The 26,938-nt window shown below is 47.3% G+C and overlaps 1 protein-coding gene across 4 annotated transcripts in view; it reads left to right on the forward strand.

The window, feature by feature from the left end:
* LOC146869588 (butyrophilin subfamily 2 member A2-like) overlaps nt 1–26,938 on the forward strand; it is a 253,067-nt gene that overhangs the window by 124,620 nt on the left and 101,509 nt on the right. For all 4 annotated transcript variants that reach the window (XM_085606894.1, XM_085607058.1, XM_085606981.1 and 1 more), the window contains exon 3: nt 19,369–19,731. In XM_085606894.1, coding sequence (XP_085463020.1) covers nt 19,369–19,731 — 363 coding nt within the window. The remainder of the gene's footprint in view (nt 1–19,368; nt 19,732–26,938) is intronic.

Below are 26,938 nucleotides of genomic sequence, written 5' to 3' on the forward strand. Positions count from 1 at the left end.
TTCTCTCCCTGGCCTCGCAGCGCTACACTAGGGCTGTGAAGCCCTGAGGGTGAAACTCCCTCCCCTGGGTTTAGCAGCCCATGGAGTAGTTTAATGGAACTGGGGAGCCAGATACAAGGCCTCGGGTTGGCTCTAAATCCTGAGACTGGCAAATCACTTAAACCTCCCCATGCCTAAAAACAAAGGACCTGTTTATAATGTAATTGGTCCTCGTGTACAGCGCCCCAAAGGTCTCGGGCCGATTTTACGCTATATAATACTGGAAACAATAGGAACGAGAACGCCATGTCAGTCACCTCACCTCCTGGCTCTGTGCATCATTTGATGGCCCGCTGGAGAGCAAGGACCAGACAGAACTGATCTCGGTACGAGCTCGGCCACAACTGAATGGCTGGGATACTCTGGATGTGCTGGTTTTCTTGGAATTACTGACTTCATTATGTAGGCCCTCTCCCGCCATTCAAGATAAGTGCCCTAGAGCCAGATATTTTTGTAAGTTCTTACAGGTCTTTTGACCATCTCCCTTACAAAGGGAAAGATCCTGCCAGCATGGTTCTGCCCCTCTAGAAGAAAGAGAATCTGGACCCGAAGAATTGGTCTAATTACAGACCAGTCTCAATGCTTCTCATTATGTCGAAAGTAATGTAAAAGCATGTCAATAGACCACTCTCAAATTTATAGTCTCAAGAGTATTTTCATCCCTCTCAGGTGGGGTTCAGGATGGGACACAACATTGAATCCGCCCTCCTAAGAGTCACGGAACATCTGACAAAGGCTCCCAGAGGAGTGCGAGATGGCCACGCTGATTCTTGACACCATATCCCATGCTTCTCTTAGAGAGAGGTTGGGTCAAGTTAGGCATACAGGGCACAGCCCTTGCCTGGTTGACATCCTTCCTAGGTTGGTCTTTCCAGGTGATGTCTGCCACGGATTCTTCGGAGCGGCATGATCTTAGTTCAAGAGTTCCTCAAGATTCCTCCCTAAGTCCAGAACTTTTTAATATCTAAGTGCGTCCGCTAGCGGATTTGGTGGAAAGTTGTGGGCTCACATTATTTTCTTACGTAGATGACACACAAATCATCTGCACTGTACCACAACTTGGAAGCCTTGAACTCCTGTCTGAGCAACCTGGCAGAATGGATGGACCTCTATTCATTAACAAGCATTGGCATAGGCAATAGGTCTCGCCTTTGGGACCTTATAAGTATTTAGTTATAAAGCATAATATCATTGGTACAACAGCATCAACTGTTGCATGGCTAAACACTTATAAGGTCCCAAAGGCGAGACCTATTGGCTATGCCAATGCTTGTTCTACATTATATCTCTCTACCTCACCCCTTGGAGTACTGTGTTCCTCTGCCTTTCTTTACATTTCCTTCTCCCTATCTTTCTCTCGCTATACTTCTCTGCCTAACTCTAAAACCTTACCTATTTCACTACCTCTCTTTCTCTATGCACATATTTCTCTTTCTACCTCTCTTTAGCTTTCATTCTGGATGCTGGTGATGATTTTTGTACATTTATTTAGGGATGAGTGGAACTTGTGGGGTTGCAAAAAAACACTGAGAGTTCCACGGAGTTCAGCGAGCAGCTGAATTTTGGCACATCACACTGATTGTTAGCACCGGGAGCTGTTCGACACTGGAAAATCGGTGTGAATGGTACCCACGGCACATCAGAGGATGCTGCTTCTTTCTGCCGCTTGAGTAGATTTTGTACGCGAGCGGAAGCTTTCCCGATCCAAACGGTAGCGACCTGCCATGGCCGCCCACATTGAGAAATTGCAGCGGGACTTATCCAAATGTTTGATTTTCTCGCTCGCCAATGTTTAGCCGTTAATCTGAGTGCAAGAAAAACTCCACCACCCGGAGATTGGCAGAGTATTCTGAAACTCTGGCAAACCTGTGATCTGGACCATCCTTCCGGGCCCACACTGTAGAGCCTCACAAACTGTGTGGCGCTAATGGAGAGGAGGCTCGGAGCATGTGGCTGGCCTCTTTTCCAATTGTGAGCACTGCAAAAGATGTCGGGCGCCATGACCAGGCCAGAGGCGTGAAGGTCTGAGAAGCCTCTGAGTCCACAGGCCCCTGGTGGATGTGATGGTCTGGATGCGAGTTGCTGGAGCCTCCATGGAGAGAGGATGCAACCCAGGATTGACACGTTGGACAACAGACACGAGGCCTTGGACGCAAGGTTGTTAGGACTGTCAGGAGCAGGCGGATGTGGCCCTCCAGGGGAATGCTGCACTCCTGTCAGATGGAAGACCTGGGGATTGAAGGACGTCTGGACCAGATAACCCTGCTGAGGACATTCTGGTGAGTGGTGGTGCCACAATCTGATGGGTGTCAGGTGGTATGCATAAAACTGCTGTTGCGCAGCCCCCAGAATGTATAGAGAGTGAAAGGAGATGACCACCTCGATTGTACATCCGCCCAGCAACAAGCAGTCTGTGGCACTGGGGGAGATCCTCCCATTTGTGGCCTGGCCTTCCGAGACTTGCCCTGATGCAAGGGCAAAGGGAGAGATGTGTGCATCAGATGGGAGAGCGACTGAGAAGCAGAGGGAGGTGACCCTGTCCAGTGGACCCCTAAGATGCGCCCAGGAAAAACGGATTATCCTGTAGTGAGTGTTGCCTTATTAGACAGCAAAAAAAGTCCTCTACCCGGGGTCTGGCCCTTGACCTGAAGTGCTATGGGACTGCTCAACCTCCCCCATCATATAATGACTTCAGGGGTGAGGCGTGTACTAGAGGGGCAGGCGTGGTGTCGGATACTGGAAGTTCAGGCTGAACTCTTGGCTGAAGTGGGCCCCCCCTCTCCCTCACTGGAAGGACTGCAGAGGGACGCGCACATTCGTCCACCCACTGCAGTGGACCAGTCTGCGCCTAGTCCTTGTTAAGGGGAGCTACCGGACTGCTCGCCCCTCCTTGGGACTAGTGGGAGACGTTATGCTAGCCAGAACCTGACGCAGGAGTGAACTTGACTGACCCATGCAGAACTCTGGGCCACTTTGAGCCTTTCTGCGCTCTCGAAGTGTGGGAACCTCTGTTGTCTGAACTGCCAGTTCCACCCTCGTGAACGGCCCTGGAGATAAGCAGGGCACAAGTCCTAAGAAAAGAAGTGGGGAGACGGCGCGTGACATCATGGCGCGTGACATCACAGGAAGTGGCATCATAAGAAGTCACATCAGATCTTGAGCCCTCACATTTATGTTTAGCAGGTCTATCATGACTACATTGGAGCACATTTCGAGTACACAGGGAAACTCTCCTGATTTAGGCAGAAGATTCACACTTTTGAAAGCTGCACATAAAACAATCTTGCCTTTCGTCAGTGTAAACTTCCTCTACCCATAGTGCTTTACAAGAAAAAAATGGTGGTACTTAAACTATTTCAACATCTCCTCAGGGGTAGTAAGCACTAGATAAATTACATTTATTTTCTGTAAATACAGGGAAAGACCAACACATCTGACATTCTTCCAGTGCATGCATATCTCCTAAACATGAATAGCTGCCTCTCTGAAGTATGTGTGAAGTGCTAACAGGGTGTGAACCTTTGTTTCCCCTCCGCTTCATTTGCATCAGGTGTGAGGCTCCTGACTGCTCTCAGCCAGGACACTCGGACACAAGGAGGCCTGATTACCCCTCAGATCCAGCCTTTGTTAAGGTTGCAGCAGGAGTCTGAAATGAGAGAGCCCCTCCCTGCCTGCACATTGTTGCGATCGAAAGCAGACAACAACGTGTAGGCGCTGCTGAATGTGTCCCATGTTTGCAAATTACACCGGGATGAATTCTGCATATTTTTCAGTGGGGCCCAACTTCTTGGCCTGTGAAAATTGTGGTCGGATGCCGTCCACCGGCATGTACCCCCGATTCGTGGCCTGAAGATAAGTTCAGGGGAAAGGAGGGTCTATACGAACTGGGGCCATTGGTCAAGGTCAGCAGAGTGGATGGATTCCATTCCCCCCTATTTTCTTTTGGTCCTTGAGACCCATAGGGAAAGACTAGATGGAGGACGAGGCCCATATCCTGAATGGGGCGGCGGGGGGGCAGGGAGCTCCCACACCGTTGGGTGCCTGGACACCAGGTACTGCAGCCTGAACTGTACAGCCGCGCAACAGACTGGAACTCACTTACTCACTGTTGGGGCATATTATTAAGAAACAGCGTTAAAATTATCGCCGCTTTAGTGGCAGAAAACTGTCGCTAAACCGGCGATAATGGGCTTGATAATATGCCCATGAGATTTCCCATGGAAGCCCGTGTTCTGGTGTCAACATGGGCTTCTATTGGAATTCTCTGCGGCATATTATCAAGCCCATTATCGCCGCTTTAGCAGCAATTTTCTGCCGCCAAAGTGGCGATAATTTTAACGCTGTGCTTGATAATATGCCCCTGTTGTGTACGCTAAACTGAAGGTAACGGTGAACCGTTCCAGCTACTTCTTCACTGAACCTGCAGGCGCTTGGGACTGGGTGGAACAGCACTGGTACGAGTCTTCCGAACCCATCACACAAACAACACAAACACTTCCATCTGGCACTACTCACAAATGGAGGTGCTGAAGCTTTGGGAGAAGGGACATGGTTGTTGCTGGAGCCACTATCCCCGCCCAGGTGTGGGAAGAGCATGTAGGCACTGTCGAAAGCCACTAACCTGTGGGTGGAGAGACGTTCCCCCTTCTGAGCAGGCCCTGGAAGAGGCGCAGTCTGAGGCAGGTTCCACCACGTGTGAGAGGAGCGCTGCCTCTATGGTCCTACCAGCTGTCACACTGCAGACAGCGGGCAATATTGCCTGATGCCAACTGCGGAGTGGCATCAGACCCATCCATGGAGTTGCCACTTTTTCCTTTCTGTGCTGTGGGCACAAGTGTTAGCATTCTCCTCCCACCTCGGACTCCGACTATACCTGTGTGGTTGCGCCCCCTTCTGCTGAGTCCAAAGTACTCATGCTGTGACTGAGTGAACTGCACGATAGGTGCCAGCCTGGATGACTTTCAACACCAATGCAAAGATTGACAAGGTTCCCCCCCCACATTTATTACCCAGATGGACACTGGCCCTGCATGAGGTGGCTGTGGTGGATTGGCCACCCCCTCACTATCCAAGAGAGCAGTTCTGTGCAACAGCATACAGACTGGAGGTCCCCACAAGTGGGAATGTATGTTGTTTGGGCAGCTAAATGTTTCTCTCATGCCCTGGGAATGGTAGTTTGGAGGTTTGTTCTTAGTTTGACTTGAGCCATGCAATATGTTTGACACCTGCCCGAGCACTGCCCACCACTTGTGACAGCGTGCCTCATGAGAGCATCTCAGGCCACTCTGCCCACCGCCCCCCTTTGATAGCGGCTAGTATGACTAGATTGCGTTTTATCACCTGGAATGTCAGGGGCATGGGAACAGTGTGCAAGAGACATGCAGTGCAACAATGCATCAAGAGGAGAGATGCCCAGATTGCATTCATTCAGGAAACCCACATATCCGGAGGGGAAGATGCCCACTTACAGAAATGGTGGCGGGATCAATATTTTAGCACACATGCTGAGGGTTTGCTCAAGGAGCCCTTATATGGGTCAGACCATCCATGCCCTTTAAGGGCACAGTAACATAAATAGACCCAGAAGGGCATAATGTCTTTGTAGATGGACAACTGGATGGCAAGCCCCTGTTACTGGGAAGCATTTATGCTCCGAATGAGTGTTGCGAATGTGGTGCAACAATCATTCTTGGCATGCCTCTCCATCATACTGGACAGATGGGCGCATATAGCCTGGATTATAGGTGGGTGGAGATTTTAATTGCGTGCCGAACCCACAACTGGACCGGTCATGGAATCCCCTAACGTCTCCCCTGTGGTGACTACTGCAACTTACCTGTCCCAGGGGCTTACACATTGGTCCCTTGTGGGTAGCTGGTGTGTATTGCACCCTGACACCAGGGAGTATTCTTATTTCTTGCTGCCACATGAACTTCACGAGTGAGTGGATCGCATCCTCTATCAACCTTCCCACCCTGCTCCATGTTACGAGTGCTGAATACTTAGGGCTCTATTGACAAAGGTAAAGTTAGACCAAAAGTCTAACTTTAGACCTGAAGTTTAAGTTGAGACGTAAATTCTAACTTTACACCTGAAGTCTAACTTTAAACCTGAAATCTAAGTTTAGAGCTGATCTCTAAGGTTAGACCTAAAGTCTAACTTAGACTAAAAGTCTAACTTTACTACTTTTCGGTATTCACAAAGGTAAGTTACCTCTAGTAACTTTACTACTGGTAACCTCATTACTAGTAAGTGTACTAGTATGAATGAAAAAAATACTTTATTCGATTTAATTTAAAATCATAAAAGCGAAAGTACGATACAGCCAAAGATGTAGTTAAAATCATTAGACATTTATGCTAGTTTAAAATATTAGGTTACAATCTGGTTAACATAAGGTAAAAACTGATAACATTCCTGTGACTTCTTCTAAGCCTAGGGCTGCCAGCCATGTAGTCAGTAATGAGACATCTAATATGTACGAGTTAGTCCAACCACACAAAGTCCAACATCTTAACGCAAAATAATCGGTGATACCATGATGTAAATAAGAAATAAAGTGCTGATGCATTGATCATATAGACAGGCAATGTTTGTCCGAGGTAGGCAATGTGTCTATGTATTGGTAGCTTATCTCCCTATCTAAGTTCTCCGATCATGCGTTAAGTTTGTCCAAGTTTGACGTTGGATATGTGGACAGTGCGCCTCTCTGAATTTTAAGTAGTAAACTTGCTAGTGGTAACTTACCTCTGTGAGTATGGAAATATATATAAAGGCAGACTTTTGGTCTAAGTTAGCCTTTAGGTCTGAACTTAGATTTCAGGTGTAAAGTTAGACTTCAGGTGTAAAGTTAGACTTTAAGTCTAAACCTAGACTAAAGGTCTTAAGTTAGACTTTTGGTCTTTTTTTTTTTTTTAACAGAGTTTTACATAGCGCGAACTTGACCCGGTATCGGGTATCAGAGCTTTTCACATAGCAGCAGTTGCGTTACATGAGGACTCATTCATCATTTTTGAGTTAGGCACAGGGAGATTAAGTGATTTGTCCAGTATCACAGGATGTTCAGCGTCATTACTGAGACTCGAACCCGGTTCCCCAGATTCAAGGTTGATCGCCCTAGACTTTAGGCCAGCTCCTCTCCCTAGGCCAACTTTATCTTTGCAAATTGGGCCATTAGGGAATACTTTGTTAGATCACAACCCCTCTGCAGCTTCAACTAACGTAGTGCCAACTTGGCGATTACAGCCTGCTGCATTGAAGGATCTGGTATTCCAGGACTAAACAAATACTGCTCCTTCAAATTTCAAATTACTTGACAGGCAACTGGGTCACTGCTATCACCAGATTGACAGAATGGGAAGCCATGAAGGTAGTGATGCGAGGCCAAAGCATACAGACAGTGATAGGCATGCAAGCTGCCCTACATGGTGATCTGGTTTGGATAGAGGCTTCGCTGGAGCCCTTGAGACTGCATTGTGGGATGATCCCACTGAGACGCCAGCCTTGACTGCAGCGAGAGAGCAACATGCCCACCTTATTGAATCGCTGAGGTGCTTGGACTACAGAGCATACCAAGTGAAGATACATGTGGAGGGTGACAAATCAGACCGACAATTGGTCAACTATTGGCATGGTTATTAAAGACCAACATGGTGTCAATCCCCATAACTGCAATTGGAGTGGCCCGGACACAACTCGCCAGTAACAAAATTTACATATGCACGGCTTTCACAACACATTACCAATCCCTCTATGATCTCCCTTGGATGATAGTTGGGCCAGATTCGCAAATTCTTCAGGATAATTACACTACCTGTCATTGAACTGTTAGGGAGAGACAAACTCAACACTCCCATTAAGCTGCAGGAAATCCAGGGTGCAATCCGTAGTGCTACCACAAGTGAGACCATTGGGTTGGATAGATTACCTGCTGGGTTTTACAAGGTGCATGAAGCCCTGTTGGTCCCAAAACTGTTAGAATTATATACTGCCACTCTCACTGTACGGAACCTGGGTACGGGTGAAACTCACGACAAATGCAGCCACTAAAAAGATCCCAACAGACTGAGGGCTGAAACTAGGCTGCGTACTGGCACCTCTCCTTTTTAATTTATACATGGCGGACCTCGGCAAAACATTATCAAAGACTAACCTTTTATCTTCTAAAATTGGCTCGACTTGATTATTTTTAATGCAGTACGCAGACGATTTGGTGCTATTGGACCACACCAAAACAGGCGTGCAAAGATTACTGGAAGCACTAAACAGATACAACAACAAAATTAACGACTTAAGGGCAAACACAGGAAAGATGAAGGTAGTAATATTTGGGAAGTATGCCAATAAACTCAGACAACATTGGAGACTGGGCATCTTGAAAATAGCAACAATGACCAAATATAACTACCTGGGGGTTTGGCTCACGAGCAATGGGAAGCCCATGACACATATCGCTTCTGCTGAAACAAAAGCTAAGGCAGTGATGTATGCCCTCTGAAAACCAAATTCTAAACTAAGCGTCCCATCCACAAAATCCATCAGAAAGGTCATATGCGCCAAGCTGCTACCCTCACTCACATACAGCCAACTAGCATTCCCGGCGGCTTTTAGCAACATCTTGGAACAAGCCAATTGTCGAGCGTTTAAGCAGATTTTCCAAATACCAACCCATGGCCAGAAATGCACTGGTACGATTGGAATTCGGGCTAAACAAACAGAGTTACGAGCATTGGGCCTCGATTGTGCTGTTCTATCGAGGGGTATGTGCGGCCCCTCCGCACACAATGAAAGCAATTTTAAAAACAATTTTTGAGAAAGGAAGTAACTCGTGGTCCAAAGGCCTGCACACTGCCTGTACTGAATTGCACCTTGACATGTCCAACTGGCATGATTTTATTCATCAGCCCGGTACCCTAAAATCGATCTTAAAAAAACAAGTGAGACTACTCTCTAAGGAAGAGGACACGAAGGAACTGAAGCTCTCCAGCAGTAACATCAGGATACTTGCTACCTCCTACGAAGACCGCCTAAGGCAGCCATACATTGATGCCGCTTTAAACAAGTCAATTTCAAAGCGAATCTTAGCAGTGAGACTCATGGTGCTGCCGACAAAAGACATTAACATGCACTGGAAATCCTTAGAGGCGGTCAGTACTTGCCGACTCTGCCAATAGTACGAGGAATCCATGGTTCACCTGGTTTGCATATGCCACTGCTTAGCACAGGCACGTCGCACTTTACTAAAACCATTGTTTTTAAAATACGGAACACGCACATGTCAAGACACAATGAAACTTCTTTTCAATTTGGACATTCCAATGGAACTGGCAAGATTTGCGAATTTGCCCACAGGTTAAAGAAATTTTAGGCAACGCCTCGCACATCGCACTTTATTGAAATCTCCGTGGCTAAAGTATCGAACATGTACCTGCACAGTCGCCACAAAACCTTTCTTGGACCCATATAGATGAGCAAAAATCTGCACTTTACTGAAAAAACTCTAAGTCAATGCCTTAATCAGGGATTAGAACTAATTGAAGGCTTTGACAGTTGACCATTTGCACTGCTTTTATTCATTTTATTGTCAAACGTAATATTTTAGATCTATTTTATTCATGTAGTAGAACGGCATACTTTAATGGTTAAATGCGTACCTACTATAACTAAAGTAATTTAGTGCTGTAATATTTCTGCTTGATCTCCATTGTAACAATTTTAATTAATTGAGACAATAAAATGTGTCCACTCTCACTGTAGGTGACTGCCTCCAACACCCAGAGAGCATTATGAGCCTTGCTTCCTAAACCAAGGAGGGATCCCCTTGAAATAACGTCCTACCGACCCCTATCGATGCTGGATACTGACTATAAAATACTGAGCAAGTTAATCATAGTGAGACTTCTCAAACAGATTCCTCACCTGGTCCATCTGAACCAGAATGGATTCACACCAGGTTTGTCTACTATCCTTAACACCCGTAGACATCATCGAGAGTTGGAATATGTGCAAGCTTGGTGGCCCAACATGGCATGTGTAGGCGCAGAACCTGGAGAAAACATTTGATACTGTTGATTGGGAATACATTTGCACTTTGCAACTCTGACCACAATAGGCATAGACGGAAGACTGCGGAGGCTCATCAGGCTCCTTTATGCGGAGACAACGGCATGTGTGAAGACAGGGCTATGTGTCTCGGCCCCTTCAGAGTGAGCAGAGGCACAAGTCAGTGGTGTCTCCTCTCTCCTCTGCTGTTCTTCCTGGTGACGGAGCCACTGGCACAGAGTCTGAGGCAGGAGGGTATGCCATTGGAGGAGACCACGCATGTGGTCTCGCTATGTGCAGACGACACATTGATCTATGTGTGGGACATACCGAAGGCCCTTGATGAGTTAACTGACATATTGGAAGAGTTTCACATCGCCTCCAGGGGTAAACTGGTCAAAGACTTGTTCGATTACGGTTCACCTGGATTGCCCATAGCAGCATTTTGTGGTTGATGTGCATTCCCTTCACTGGGAATTGAACAACTTTCGGTAGCTGGGCATTAACATCTATCACACCTCCCACGACCTCGTGGATGACAACCTCACGAAAACCATTGCCTCCCCCCGTCTGCCGATTGCTTTCTGGAGTACGCTTCCACTCTCAGTACAAGGTAGGGTGGCTCTGTCGAAGATGGTGATACATCCATGTCTTTTATATTATTTCTACAGTTTCCTGGTGTACGCCCCGAAGCACCTTTTGAACCATACATGCAATGGTGGGGGGCTTCCTATATAATAAAGGTAGGCAAAGAATGGCACTGTTCAAAATGCAGCTACCGGTGGAAAGGAGAGGACTTGGGGCTCCAAGTTTCGAACACTATAACTTGGCAGCATAATTGCAGTGTCCCACTCACTGGATGGAGGGAAGCTGCATGGAGGACTGGGGCTGGTCTGTGGATTGCATCCACAGCGGATGGTAGGGTAAGCTTTCCTTCTACAGGGAGTGTACGTCTCATGTCGAATATCCCTCAGTATGCACCTGGGATCCCGCTTAGAATCTATACAACCATTTATAGGGCTGCTTGGAGGGGAAGGAATGATGACATGGTAGGTGACTGGGATGAGAAGGAACCCTAGGAGACTTGTTCCAGGATGGCCTATGGCCGGCTGATGGCCAAGCTTGGACGGCTGTGGCAAATCACTGATGCAGAACCCGATAAGCACCCGCTCATACACACCATGCACAGTGTGGGCGAAGCCTGTCGCCTAATAACATGACTGACCCGAGCCCTTTTGCATCTATCACAGGATCCTCTAATAACACTTTGCAGGGCCTGGGAGAGGGCCATAGGCCGGGAATCAACACAGAAAGAATGGGACTAGGCCCACCCACACCCGCAGAAGGTCTCCCATAAAGCCAGATTCCAGTACATTCAACATAACATCCTGTGCAGGGCTTACCTCACTCCGGTGAGACTCAACATGATCTTTCCCGGATCCACAATGAGCTGCACCACAGTATTTGGTTCATGGAGCAGACATAGCACACATGTTCTAGAACTGCCTGATAACCAGAGATCTATAGCTAGAGGCCACGGACAAACTCACCAATCTAACTATTCGCACTGATCTATGCAATATAGTAAGTGGCAGTTGGGACTGTATAGGCGATGGCATGCAGGTGGCGGTACCAACCACTTTATAGACTTAGCAATGCTGATGGTCCAAAGACTTATCGCAATGCATTGGAAAGCTAGAATAGTGCCTGGGGTAGGACATTGGAGTGCGGCGTCGCTTAAGTGGGCTAGAGCAGAAGTAGTGGCGCTGCGGCAGAAAGAGGCGCAGGGACTACATAAGAGACCCATTACAGCAGATAGGGAAGCGTTGCTGGATGTCTTAAAAATGCCTCCAGAGGACCCTGTTGCATGGGAATGAGAAAAATGGTGCATTCCTCTATAGAGGATGGCGGCGTGGAGAACATAGTGAGGCTTCGGATCATGTATTTACACCTACCAGATAATGGGACCTACAGCACTGGGGAGGTGGTCACACGGGGCTCATGCACAGAAGGACTGGAGGCTGTTCCACCACCTTTAGATGTTCTGGGTATGACTGCTGCCCATTTGGCTTATTGTTTGAATTGTTCTATGTTTTTTTACCTGAGGACCTGAGGAACCTGTATCTCCTGATGATTGCAAGGATAGCAGTGGTATTACTGCTTGCACTGATATGTTTACTTGGACGACATGTGTTGCCATACATACTGTATTGTTAATGCCAAAAAGCCCTGTGAAAGTTGGTTAAAAAAACCCACAAAATAGAAGAATTACAGGAGGAGATAGCAAGTCAATGTCTGATTGTCCCATAAGTCCTCGTTCTTACGCCAAGTTTCACCTTGGGATTTTCACAGCATTCAACAGAGAGAATTCCCAGGTGAAATGGGGATTGTGGAAGTCTTTGTCATTCCGATGGGGCATCAAAATTATGTACAAACACTTAATGAGCATCTAAATGTTCATATTATGCTTAGAAGGGTTTTTTGTAATGTTTGTATATGTACTTATATTAAAGTATAATTAAAGCTGTAAACATTAAACTCTACCAAATGTGTGCTTTGAAATATAAAATGTTAATAATTACAGCAAACAAAAAAAAGAGCTTTCATGGAATTGACTCTGACGCCTTAGTGTTGAATTTTTTTATAAAACCCTTGAACTATTCCGCTGATCTAGAACTCAGTTATTGAGTGAGCACTTTTACTTAGTTCCATATTTATCCCTGATTTTTCATTGTTTGCGAGGTGTGTTACCTCGGGAACACATTGCCTCATGGACCCGAGGTTTAGCAATGTCTCTGATTCATCTAATTGTTCTTGTTCTGATTAAGGTAAATCTTGATGTGTCATAATTAATGGGTCCCCGCACTCGCCCACATCCATCACATTTGTGGTCTCACCTAGCGTTGCAGTACGAATGCGCTGCCATCGCTTTGCGAGGCATGCAGTATATACTGTAGTGTGGAAGCTTCATGGAAGCTCCGCCCGCTCTCTGCCCATTGGCTTTTGTCTTAAATGCTGCCTTCCGATTGGATTGAGGCTTGTTAGTCACTCCTCATTCATCATTTGTATCCTTCCCGGCTATTAGCCCCTTTACTCCTGACACTATTTACTTTTAGGTCTCGACTAGCATTGCAGCGCAAATGCGCTGCCATCGCTTTGCGAGACATGCAGTTTATACTTTAGTGTGGAAGCTTCGTGGAACCTCCCCCAACTCTCTGCCCATTGGCTTTTGTCTTAAAGGCTGCCTTCCGATTGGATTGAGGCTTGTTAGTCACTCCTCATTCATCATTTGTATCCTTCCACGGCTATTGGCCCCTTTACTCCTAACACTATTTTCTTCCCTGTCTCCCCACCCCACCGCCCCCTCCCTCAGTCTGTGACTTCTTATACTCCCCCGGCCACCCACTCCCGTGCGTGTTTTTTTGTCTGCCGCACTTCCGTTTTTCTCTTTATTATTGCCACCTTGAAATATGCGAGTTCAAGATGCGTGCTGTACAAAAACTTCTTGTGTTTAATGAACTAGATTTTAATGTTACTCTAAATATAATAAGACTCGGGGCATGCATGGCAACTGACGCCTCTTAGTTCACAAATGGCTTTGTTGTCGGGCGGGTGGAGCGGCAGTGTTTTAACTCATGCTTAAAACGAGCACTTTTAATAACTTCCTCTCAATTCAGTGCTATAGTCTTGTGTACTGAGGTGACGCGCAAAAGAAATGCACTTTTTTTTAATTCTGAAGAGACATTATCGCAAATTTACATCATGTTCACTGTATGATTAACATGCCGATCATTTTCATGGCTCGCCCACTGGATCGTATACACTTGGCTCGTCTCCGGCTGGCTCTACCTGTTAATTAATATATTGGCTCACGCACCTCTAACAAAGAGAGATGAATGGATACATGACAGTGAGCCCGGTAGATGGTAGAGTAATAGACTGGTGCAGACAAACAGACAAAGTCAGTCTCCATTGCCTCACGTCAGAATCAGCCCTTTTAATAACTTGGAAATCTGCTGGCAACTCCCGCATGCCCCAACCTCATCCCCCTCACCTATTCTTAGCAGAAGCGGCAGATTCTGAGCTGTGCCCTGCTGGTGCAGAGGAGCACGGCAGAGTCTATAGAAGCGCTGGGATCCCAGGCCTCTCTGGGCAGGCACCTAAGCCTTCCGGGTGCCTTCACACTCAGGATAAATGAATACATTTTGTTCTGTGCTTTAGTCGCCCCTCTGTGAGCACTGCCTGGTAGAGGAAGCTCTGTGTTAATAAACACATTCAGAGAGGTGGTTGTGTACAAACAAACAGTCACAATACCGTACTTAAATACCTTCTCATCGAGTACCTCATTGGCTGATCATTCCATGGCACTACCAAAATTACATTTGGGCACATTTGCTCAACTGTAAAACACACGCTTCTATGGGCCATTTAACAACTCGGGGCTTTGCGGTTAGGTAACCTACTTTGGATGCTGTGTAAAAGAGTAAATACAAAAATTAAAATGCAAAGAAACTAAGCGATCAGTACTGTCTAAAACACTGTGAAAACTGCCACACATTCTGGCATTTTGTTTAGTTAATGTCGATTTTCTCATAGATGCGAGTAAAGTACTCATAATATCTTAATGAAATCTGCACACTTTTAACTACTAGCACCGGGCGACCTTTGACAACTAGGCAATTAATACATTTTCATGTACCCCCGAAGCACCCCTGCCCCCTTGGCAAACTTCATTGCTTCCCAGTTTTTGGGGGATAACTAAGACGCAGGAGAGTGAGTCAAATAGTCTAGAAAATGAAAGAGAAGCCGAGATTCGGATTCACATGCTCCGATCCCGATCGCGTTGGTTAGTTTGTAAGCACTACTTTTATTAACCCCTTGTGTGCCCATGACGAGCTGGACTCGTCATGGGCCGCGGTTGCGCTGTGCCCATGACGAGTCCAGCTCGTCATAAACCCCGCCCGCTAATGTAACGGCCGGCACAGGGCGGGGAAAGGGCGTGGCACACAAGGGGTTAATGAGTTGCGCATTAGTAAAGCACCACGGTGTGCATGTGTGGTGACATTTCACCCATGAGGGACGTGTCAAGCAATTGTTGACACAATCCACACTTTGCGGCTTTTTCAATATATTTATTACAAAGTGCAGGACTTTTCCAAGGGATTTTGCACACTACATACATTCACTCCAAAAATAAAAGGTGTAGGTAAAAATCATTGCCAGTTACAATGTCAATAGCTCTAACTCACAAATGCGAGACCTATTTGCATTGCAAATGCTTGTTCTAGTTACTTTACTGCTGTACTTACACCCCATATCTTTCTATATCATCTTTATCTCTTCCTTCTTCTCCTGCTACCTCACATCTCTTGCTAAACTGTTCTCTTTATCTTTGTGTCTATCTCCCATATCCTTCCCATCCCATTTTTCTTACTCAGCAGGGTCACAGGTGAATGTCTAGTCAGGGAAGCTGTTATATCAATGGAATAGTGAACATCCTGAGAGCAGGGCTTTGATGTTTACAGTTTCATGCCAGGAAGGAAGGGGGATGTATTTGTGGTTACAAACATTCAGTAACTAAAACTACATTGTCAAGTGCTATGTGAATATATTCTATTTTAGCATTACCCTAACCCCTTGACCGTTAGCATATTTATTCCTACGATAGGAGTACTACGCTGACTAGAGACTGAAGTGCACATTTACAAGCCCCTATCACCACCGTAGAGTCACTTTTTTTGATACTCTGGTGACATAGCACCAGTTCCCATATTTTCAAGGTGGCGCTCAGCCATTTAGCATGGCTTAAGGCCACCTCGTAAATATGCCCCTTGCAGCCGCAGTCCTCTGTGGTAGAGGGGCGTGCAATGGGTGTTGCAGTGGGAGTTCCACCGCAACACCCATAGCTTTTTGACGCTGCCCCAGATTTACAAGGCTGAGGCTGCGCCAAAAGTTAACACCAGGGAATACTTGGTCTTAGAATGGTGATACGAGGAGAAATTATTAATTTCTCCTTGTGTTTTGCTCTTTCTATGTGTGCTGCATTCTGCCCATTTATATAGGGAAAGTCCACATAACCACAATTAATCGGTTTTTATTCAGTGCTACGCTGTCACCCATGTTTGGGGATGGGGATGCTGGAGCTCAGTCAAAAATCCAGGTTTTGAGTCTCTTCCTAAAGAATTCCAGGGAGGGTGCTGTACAGAGGGGGAGGGGCAGGTCATTCCAGGTCTTGGTGGCTATGCAGAAGAATGAGTGCCCCCTGCTGTGGCTAGGGCAGATGTGAGGGTGAGTGATTTGGAGGAAAGGTGTTTTAGTGGGCTGATGGAAGTTCAGTCGATGGTTGATGTACGATGGTCCCTGGTAGTGTTGGGCTTTGTAGGCATGCATGAGGATCTTAAACTGGCATCTCTTCTGAATGAGGAGCCAGTGGAGGTTTTTGAGGTGGGGGTAATATGGGTCTGTTTGGGGAGGTCCAGGAGGAGTCAGGCTGCTGTGTTCTATATGGTCTGAAGTCTTCTGTGGAGATAGGTGGAAATTCCAGCATAGAGGGCATTGCCGTAGTCAAGGCTGCTGGTAAAGTGTGCCTGAGTGACAGTATTTCTGGTGTTGAGTGGGATCCACCTCAAGATTATGCAGAACATGCGGAGGGTGTGGAAGCAGGAGAAGGCAACTTCATTGAATTGTCATTTCATGCTCAGCAGGCTGTGGATGATGATGCCCAGGTTGTGCGCATGGTCAGTTGGTGTGGGTGTTTGTCTGAGTTCTGCTGGCCACCAGGTTTTGTCCCAAGCGTGGTGTTCTTCTGGAAAAATCAGACCTTTTGTTTTATCTGAGTTGAGTTTGAGGCATTTGTTTCTCATTCATTTGGTTACGTTGGTCATTGGGTTGTGGAGGTTGGTTCAGACGTTATAGGGGTCTTCGGAGGGCGAGAGGATTAGTTGGGTGTCGGCTGCGTAGGAAATTATGTTGAGTATGTGGGATCTGACGACGTCTGCAAGGGAGTGATGTAGATGTTGAAGTGGGTGGGCTTAAGGAATGACTCTTGGATATACCGCAGACTACGTTCTTGGGGGCAGAAGTAAAGGGAGGCAGTTGGGTGCTTTGTATGCATAACTGTCAGGAAAGAGGTGATCGATTTGAGGGTGTGCTGCTAGATGTTTAGTTGATGAGGGTGTGGTGAAAGATGGTCTCAGATGCCACTGAGAGTTTGAGATGGATCAGGGCTACCATTTCTCCATGGTCGAGGAGGGTTCTAATGTCCTCTTTGGCAGCAATCAGTTCGGTCTTGGTGCGGAATCCTGGCTGTGAGTCATCGGGTAGGTGGTTGTGTTCGAGGTGTTCAGTGAGCTGTTGGTTGATGGCCTTCTCAAGTACTTTTGCTGGGTAGGGGCAAATGAAGATTGGTCAATAGTTCTTGGTGTTGCTGGGGTCGGCCAAGGGTTTCTTTAGGAGGGGTTTCACTTCAGCGTGTTTCCAGCTGTCTGGGAAGGTTGCAATGGAGTTGGAGATGGGTAGGATGCTGGTGAGTTCTGTGCTGATTGGGTTGGTTCTGAGGTTGTAGGGATGGGGTGGGTAAGGGTTCGTGGGTGCCCCAGAGTCGATATACGACATGATGGCTGTTGTGGTCAGGGTGGTGAGTGGAGACCAGGTTGTGATTGTTTGGTTGGTGGGTTAGGGGTCAAAGTTTTTGGAGATGGTGGCAATCGTGCCATGGAATTAGTCCGAGAGGGTGTTTTAGAGTTCCTGGGAGGGGTGGATGATGTTCTCTAAGGCTACTTACTGGAGAATTCCTAACTATCTGGAAGAGGTTTTTGTGTGATTGGCTGCAGTTCAACGCAGGCAAGGATCGCAGCTCTGTTGGTTTTCTTGAAGGGCCTATGTATTTGCTGAGGGTTGCTTTGGGGGGGCTCTGTCAGAGGGGATATTGGCGACGTGCCACCATCTCTTGAGTCTATTCATTGATACTTGGTGGATCACAGCTCTGGGGTGTACCAGCTGGCTTGTTTGGCGGTCTTGTTGGATTTTGCTGGTTTTAGCAGGGTGAGTCTGTCAGCGCATTTGGTAACCTAGGTGGTAAAGTTCTGGATAGCCTTGTTGATGTCTGCTGACATTTTGGGGTGAGTGGTGCTGAGGACCTGTGTTCACTGGGTCTAGGTTACCTTGCACCAGCTGCAGTGGAGGGAGCTGTAGTGCTTGGTGCTGGTGTGCAGTGTGTTGGAGTTTGTGAAGTGGAGGATGGAGTGGTCTGTCCAGGTGAGTTTTGTGACATGGGTGAATTTGATTCCATTTCTGGAGAAGATGGCGTCTAGTTTGTGGCCAGCTTTGTGCGTGGATTTGCTTACCAGTTGGATGAGGACAATGTTGTTTAGGTTCTCGAGGAGGTTGGTGGAGTTGGTGTTGTTTGGGTCATCTTGCGTGACAATTGAGATCGCCGAGTACAACGTAGTGGTGGGAGTCTATGGAAAGGGGGTGATAAGGTTGGAGATGTTATCGCAGAAAGCTTGTCGGGTTCTCCGGGGTCTGTAGGCAAGAGTGCTTCTAATTGTAGTCATGGCTTCGGTCTGTAGTCGAAATTTGAGGTGCTCCATGAGAGGTGTATGGTCGTCGGCAGTGGTGGTGCATTGAATGGCTTCCTTGAAGATGATGGCAATGTCCCTCCGTTTTTGCTGGTGCGGTCATGGTGTATCATTTTGTAGCCATCGGGGTGACAGTGGCTTCAAGGAAGAGTTGAGCCATGTCTTGGTGATGAAGGTGATGTCCAAGGGGCGAGTGGTGATGGTGTCCCAGATTTTCATGGTGTGTTTACAGAGGGAGCGGGTGTTAAGCAGGATACATCGGAGTTGGACATGGTGGTTTGTAGTGCTCTGATACAAATGTGGATTGCCGCAATGGCAATGTTTACTATCACCAGTGGTGGAAAATGGTGTCTCCTTCCAGCTTGTGAAGTAGTGCACTGCTACCTGTTGTATAATGATACCACCTTTTCCAAGGATATTGTCACATAGGTTCAGAATATCTCAACTGATACATTTGATTAGGTTGTTTAAGGTTCATGACTCAAATTGTTGAGGTCAATGACACAATGTGCATACTGCTCTCTGCTTATAACAAGACCTACTAAAATGGACGAAAATATGAATTTAGCTTAGATTTGTAGGGGTAGAAAATAAAATCTTTAGAGAATTAAACATGTCTGGGCTCTTTCCTTCTAGTGTGCACCTTATGACCTGAACCACTACTGCACTATCATCTTTGCTGAAAGTTATCTTCTGTTTTTCTTGACAGGTGCAGCTGTGCAGTCTGTTGAGGCTGTAGGGCCCAGTCAGCATATTTGTGCCATTGTTGGTGGGAAGACCATATTTTCCTGCCATCTCAACCCCCCTATTAATGCAGAGGAATTAAAAGTCTCCTGGGCAACAGAGAATCAAACCTACCTTGTGCATTTCTATGACAAGGGGACGGAATACGATAAGACAGATGAACAGTATAAAGGAAGGACTCAAATGATCAAAAAAGATATTGCACACAGCGTTGTGGCCTTATCACTCACCAATCTCACGCGCTCTGATGCCAGGCGATACATGTGCACCTTCAGATCCACAACTCGCGATATGAACACCTTTGCAGAATTTGAGCTACAGGTAGCAGGTCAGTGCCTATGTGGATTGATTTGTATATTTGTACCACTATAGGATCGAAAGTCATATTTACAGTATAGAATTAATTAAAAGAAAAGTGTTGTGCCACAATCTTCACACTTCAACATTGGCAAGAATGTTGCCCCCTCTGCTCTTGTATTATGCTTCGCCATGGTTTTGTTTCAGTTCAAATGTGACCATTCACAGCAGCTCTCTTGATTCCACCATAACCTTCCATAGTTATCATAGTACTGAGATCTATGTTAAAGAGTGATTGTGGCACCTCTTATCAACTCATTCTAAGTGGCAGAACTGCTTTGAATAGTTCCTATGGACGGGCCACTTCCTGAGGTGCCATTCTTTGTCCATATGGACGGTTAATGAATGTATGTATGTGCATCTGCATGTGAGTGGTCTTTGCATAGCATAAAAATAAGCAAAATGCACTAATTTATTTAGTATTAATCTAGATTCCGTGTGACAAAGACTTGTGTCTGTTTTATATTCACTTCCTCTCCATATGAAGTGATTGCTAGTGTTAGGGGCAGGGTTGGACTGGGACATAAATTAGTCCTGGGCACCAAATAAAAGCGGCCCATGTTATAAAAATCAGATAGGAAAAATAGTGACTCATATTTTGAATCAAGCCAATTTAGAACTTTTGTAGACACACTGCATGGGTATTTTGCATGGCGTGGAAGACTGTTTGCATTTTTGTTTGCTGCAGGCAATGTTTGTGGCAATATTAGGGACAGTCGAAACTGCCCCTTCGGCCATAAAACTGTCCCTACTCAAAAAACAGCCCTACCGTAGAGGTGCTTCATGGACTGCACTTGACAATACCCTTTGCCGCTTACATATGTAGCTTTGTAGTTGCATTTTTACCTTGTGAGTATTTGCTGAACAAGTGCTTTCTGGAGAGCCTTTCTTAGTGACCGATTCTTTCGGTTAATTCCATCCTCATATGGAGTGACTGTGAGCTGTAGAACTCTTTCGGAACGTTCCTTTGGCAGAGCCCCATTTCCACCTAGTTCACCCAGTGCCTATATGGAGTTGTTATGAGTGGTAGAAGTGCTTCCCAGGCTTATAGTCTCAATGCATAATATTGTTTTATTAGTTTTCCAGAGCACTTCTGAAATCGAATCGGTAAAAATGTGCTTTACATTAAACAAAGTCATATAACATATGTACCATGGAGTTGTTATGAGTTTTAGAAGAACTTCAGCCCAATCTCACTCCTTCCCTTCCCAGCCAAAGTCATAAAGAAGGCCATCAATGCCCAACTCTCCAAGTTCATTTAAGTGAACCAAGTCCCGGACACCTCCCAATCTGGCTTCCAAAGCAAACACAGCACAGAGACTGCACTCCTCGCTGCAATAGATGACAATAGCTCTCTTATCGACTGACGTGAGACTGCAGCCCTCATCTCACTGGACCTCTTGGCCTCCTTCGACACCGTCTCCCACCGCACCCTAATCACAAGACTCCACGATGCCATTATCCGCGACAAGGCTTTGGACTGGATCCACTCCTTCCTCACAGCCAGACCCAGTGAGTCAGACTACCGCAGCTCTTCTCAGAACCCACGGAGTTCAGCTGTGGAGTACCCCAGGGTCCCTCCTTGAGCTCCACCCTCTTCATCGTCTACATGGCCCCCTTCGCAGCCATCATCAGAAGCTACAGACTCAACATCATCTCCTACACTAACAACACCCAGCTGATCCTCTCCCTCACTTATGAACCCACAACCACCAGAACCAACTTCCACAGTGGAATGAAGGCCACTGATAACTGGATGAAAGGCAGCTGCCTCAAGCTCAACTCGGACAAGACCAAAGTACTCATCCTGGGACCCACTCCTTCAGTCTGGGACTCCTGGATGCCAGCCGCTCTGGGATCTCCCCCCACCCTGACAGACCATGCACATAACCTCCGCATCATATTGAACTCGTCACTCACTATGAAACACCAAATCAACACAGTTTCCTCAGCATGCTTCTAATTTCTCCGCCTGCTTTGAAAGACATTCAGATGGATCCCACAGAATCCAACTAGATGGTCACCCATGCACTCATCACCAGCAGACTCGACTTCGGAAACACACTCTATGCCGGTGTCATGAAGAAACAGCTCAAGAAACTACAGAACTTCCAAAACGCTGCTGCCAGACTGGTCCTCGACATCCCCCGCCACAGTCCATTATGCAACACCTCTGACAACATTACTGGCTCCCAGTTAACAAGAGAGTCACTTTCAAACTCCTCGCTCACGCCTACAAAGCTCTACATGAAGAAGGACCAGCAGACCTGACCCACCGCCTCACATTCCACTTACCTGCCAGACCACTCTAATACTCCCAAATTGCCCTTGCCTGCATCCCCAGGACCCACAGGACAGTACAGGAGGAAGGTTATTCTCCTACATCACCGCCAAGACCTGGAACACCCTCCCCCTGCACCTCAGGCAATCCGCATCGCTGACCCAATTGAGGAAGTAGCTCAAGACCTGGCTCTTTGAATGATCCTCCACCCAGTCCGACCAGCAGCCCCCCACCTATCCCCAATGCCTTGAGACCCTCACGGGTGAGTAGTTGCACTTTACAAGTCCCTGATTGATTGATTAATTGAGAAGCATTTCAATACTTACTGTGCCAGTAACCTCTTGTTCCCGCTTCATCCGCTACCACTGTAGATGTTGTGTGTTACTGATGAGGTTGGCCTGTTTTATCCCATGTTTACAATGATTCCTTGCATAGTAGAATGTCTTTCCCATACTTCCTGTGCTGGTAACCTCTTGTTCTCAGTTAATCGGCTACCACTGTGGATGTTGCCTAATACTGATGCGCTTGATCTGTTTTATCCTGTGTGTACAGTGATTCCTTATCCCATGATATCCTTCTGTCCTGGGTCAAGGGCTTCAATATAGCCAGGAGAGAGTTTAAATTCTGATTTGAAATGTTGACAGATTTTTTCAAGTGAGCCAAAATAGAGGGCAGAATTCTCTCTAAACGATAAAATGATTCAGAGTACTGTAGGGGTGAACATAGATTTAACTCCAATTATTGAGTAGCAGACGTCCTTAAAGAGATTCTCATTAGGAGTACTATTAAAAAGCTGCATCCTAGGTTGCAGGAAGAGGCCCGAATGAGTGCCTACCCTTCAGCGGATGCTATTGATATGTGATGATGCTGCTTGAGGTCAATAACAAGGTCCAGGACAGTAAAGTCTTCTGTGGGGGGTGCTTTTTCCACCATCTGAAAGCTCTTAAAGTGCATGCATGCGCCCTCGCCATCTGGTAGCTCTTTGAGTAGATATCATTTTGGGAGCTACATCAGGAGTCACCTCCATTGGAACCATTACTTTATCTACAGCATTGAGCTTAAGATAGAAAGTTGAAATTGAGTTGACTCCTTCAAAGCATTTCTTTCTCATTAGGTCATTGTCCAACATGTTCTTACATAGACTCTTACAGAGACTAAACTCCCAGAACAGAGTTTCGAAGCCACCATGACTTGTTATTTTGAACCTGAACAGGCCGGTAGACAATCCCAGTCGGAGCATACCCCCCCGCTAAACCGGTCAGGAGTGACACTTCCATCCGGGTGTTGTATTTGAACACCCGTTCCCTGGTAAAACACCAAGCCGATATCTATATCCTCCTGTCTAATGAGAAACCAGACGTACTTCTACTCACAGAAACCTGGCTGACTACAGATTCCCTCCCTGACATTCTGGCGGCCCTCCCCCCAGACTACTACATCCTCCATGCCGACCGCACTGGAAATCGCCCCAGGGGTGGGGTGACAGCCATCATATCAAAACACCTTAACTTCATCTCCACATCTTCCCTTATCCTCCCGGAAGTAGACAACCTAATCATCAGTCTGAAAACCGACGTAGGAGCCCTAACACTCCTACTCTTATACCGGCCTCCACACCTTATGCCGTCCTTTGCTACCACCTTGATCGAACAGCTGTCCGACCTACTGACACTGCACTCCAGACTAGCTCTCTTTGGCGACCTTAATTACTGGTTCAATTACGTCAACGCCGGGCCCCACGCTACAGAACTCTTTGAAGCCCTCAACAGCCTTAACCTGACCCAACAAATCTCCTCGCCCACCCATATCAAGGGCCACATCCTGGATCAGATTTGGACCCAAAATTTAGCACTCTCCCAGCCATCTGTCTCCCCCTGCGTTTGGTCAGACCATCACCTAGTCGACACCACCCTCACTGTCACAGGCAGGACCTCCGCCCCGCTGATGGCTGACGGCCTCTCACGCAAATGGAACTGCCACGACTCCAAAGGCTTTCTCGCGACCGGTATTGATCCAGCTCCTTCAAGGAGGCCATTTTAGTGCCTCTCCTGAAGAAACCTGGTGTGGACCCGGCGGAACTCTCTAACTACCGTCCCATATCGCTTTTGCCCTACTTTTCCAAATTAATGGAGGCCCACGTCACCCGGTGTCTTTCCAACTTCATCGAGACCTCCTGCCACCTGGAGCCTAATCAGGCCGGCTTTAGGCCAGCCCATTCCACCGAGGCCGTTATCCTAGCAGTCTTGGACACGCTGAGGAGGAACGCTGACACAGGGATCCCCCAGGCCCTCGTACTCCTGGATCTGTCGGCCGCGTTCGACACGGTTGACCACAACATCCTCCTTCACCGTGTCGAGCGGACAGGCATCCAGGGTCCTGTCCTGAAATGGACCCAGTCCTTTCTGACCGGCAGAACACAAGCCGTCCGCTTGGGCCCCTACACAGCGTCCAAAACCCCCACGACCTGTGGAGTCCCTCAGGGTTCTTCCCTGTCACCCCTATTATTTAACCTCTACCTCCGTCCCCTGATTCACTCGCTTCAGAGCTGGGACATCACAGTGTACAACTACGCTGACGACCTGCAGATCATCTTCCCACTCAACTCCTTGGACGCTGTGAACAACTTCCATTCCGCCATGATACACATCCAGGAGTGGATGAACTACAACCAATTAAAATTAAATCCTGGTAAAACTGAGCTCCTTCTCCCCGGCTCCAGCCCCTCCCACTGGGGTCCGCAGTTCTGGCCTAATAAACTAGCCCCCCCCCCCCCCCCCCGGTCCCTGTGAAATCAGTAAAAAGTCTTGGTGTGACCATCGATACCGAACTCTCCCTCAGATCTCATGTGGGCGCTGTGATCTCCTCATGTACGTTCCAGCTTCGCAAAATCCGTAAAGTAAGTCACCTACTACCACCAGCCGCTCTGGTCCAGGTTATCATCTCCCTGGTACTATCCCGCCTGGACTTTTCCAACTCCCTGTACTACAGACTCCCAAAATCATTGCTGCATCGCCTTCAGGTCGTGCAGAACCAAGCAGCCCGTCTCATCTACAAAACTCCCAAATGGCAATCGGCCAAACCTCTGCTACACAAACTGCACTGGCTACCTATAGAACAAAGGACGGCCTTCAAGCTGGGCTGCCTCACGTTCAAATCCCTCCACTGTTCCAGCCCCGCCTTCCTGACAACACTCATCAATCCACACCGTCCAACGCGCAATCTTCGTTCAGCTCTTCTCAACCTGCTTGCTGTCCCCAAAACCAAAACCAACAAATTCGGCGGCCGTCGGTTTGCCTACCTTGCCCCCAAATTTTGGAATCCTCTTCCCCTGACCATCAAATCCAGTAGCTCCCTCCTTCATTTCAGAAAACTGCTCAAAACCTTCCTTTTTCCCCCACTCGGCTAAATTCCGCCTCCTCTGACCCCAGACTCACCTCTGTCTTACAGCGCCAGGAAACCCACGGTGTCAGTGCGCTCTATAAATTCCACTTAACATAACATAACATAAACAAAAAGAAGGCAGGTGGAAGGGGCACAGGACGGATAGTGATCCATGTTTCAAAGGGGTGAAAATGGCCAGGTGACTGAGTGCTCCCAGTGCAAGGTTTCCAACTGCAGCTAGCCAGATATGCCAGGAGGGCTTATCTGCTGTGACGTCCTTAAAAAGGAAGAGCTCAGTGTGATGTCTGGCTGTGCGTACTCCAAGTGCACTGTGGAAATGATGGATGTGAACCAGGTCCCCAGAGTTTGAATCTACAGCCTTTGTGCAGCCTAAAGGATGTCAAGGCAGGGTCAAAGAGACACCAGGAAATCAGCAGCCAGGTTGTGACCGAGCACACAAAGGCACCGTAAGTGATGGTGAACAGTTTGTTTTCGGTCAGCTCCTAGCAGAGCCACAAGCCTCACTCGGTCCACCAGCCAAACCATCTGGATTCAGTGAGCACACACTCTTATGCCTCTCGTAGGTCTGCCCCCACCCCCAGCGATATCAAAACCCACCGCCAGCCCCCTCTGCACCTACCCAGATTCACAGTTGCCTCTGCTGGTGTGCCACCGAGCTGAGCAGCACATTGATGGGGAAAGAGGCTTCCAAGGTGAGGGGACCTGCTCCGGCTTATCAGGGGGCCATGGCTCCAAGACAGGGCCAGTTAGGGACGGGCAGCGAGGCTGCTTCCACGGTCCCTGGATGTGCAGCATGTACCGGGCCCAAAACCTCACAGGTCCTAAAGGGAAGTGACTGGAAACGTAGACCCACAAGTATATGTGTATGCCAGAATCTCCCAGAACAAGGTGTAGGTCCCCACTGTGGTGGAGAATACACACTAGTTGTTAAAATACCCCTCACACACCAAAAGGGCCCTTGGTGTCATGCTTCATCATAGGGGTCTTCCCGCCCCTCTACGGGACTGGGCGTGCTACAACCTACGTATGCGTGGGAGCACTGTTGTTATGGGACAACTATGTGTAACGTAGGGGTGTGAGAGGAAGGGTCTGGAGTGAATGGAAAAAGTGAGATAAAAAATACCTGGCTCGTCGGTCTAGAAGACTTTAATATACCTATGAGTTGGTATTAATAAAAGGTGGGGGGAGGAGGTGTATGTGCCTCAATGAGCTGTGCCTCCTATGTCTGCCGACATGTTTCGAAGCTCCCCAAGCTTCTTCATCAGGACCATAAGGATCCCTTCCTAAACTCACAGTGGCGTGTAATAACGTGAAAAAATGAAAAAAATGTGTGTGAAAGGAAAAATATTCCTAAAAATATGAAGTATATATATATGTATAGTGCCTCAATGGGTCTTTATGGTCAAAATTCCTGCAAAAAAACACAAAAGGGGAGATAAAAACATATATTCTCTGCTAGATGTATAATCCATCGTGAGCATTCAGTGACCTGAAA

Source organism: Triturus cristatus, chromosome 1_1 (assembly GCF_964204655.1).
Source record: "Triturus cristatus chromosome 1_1, aTriCri1.1, whole genome shotgun sequence".
NCBI classification, from domain to species: Eukaryota; Metazoa; Chordata; class Amphibia; order Caudata; family Salamandridae; genus Triturus; species Triturus cristatus.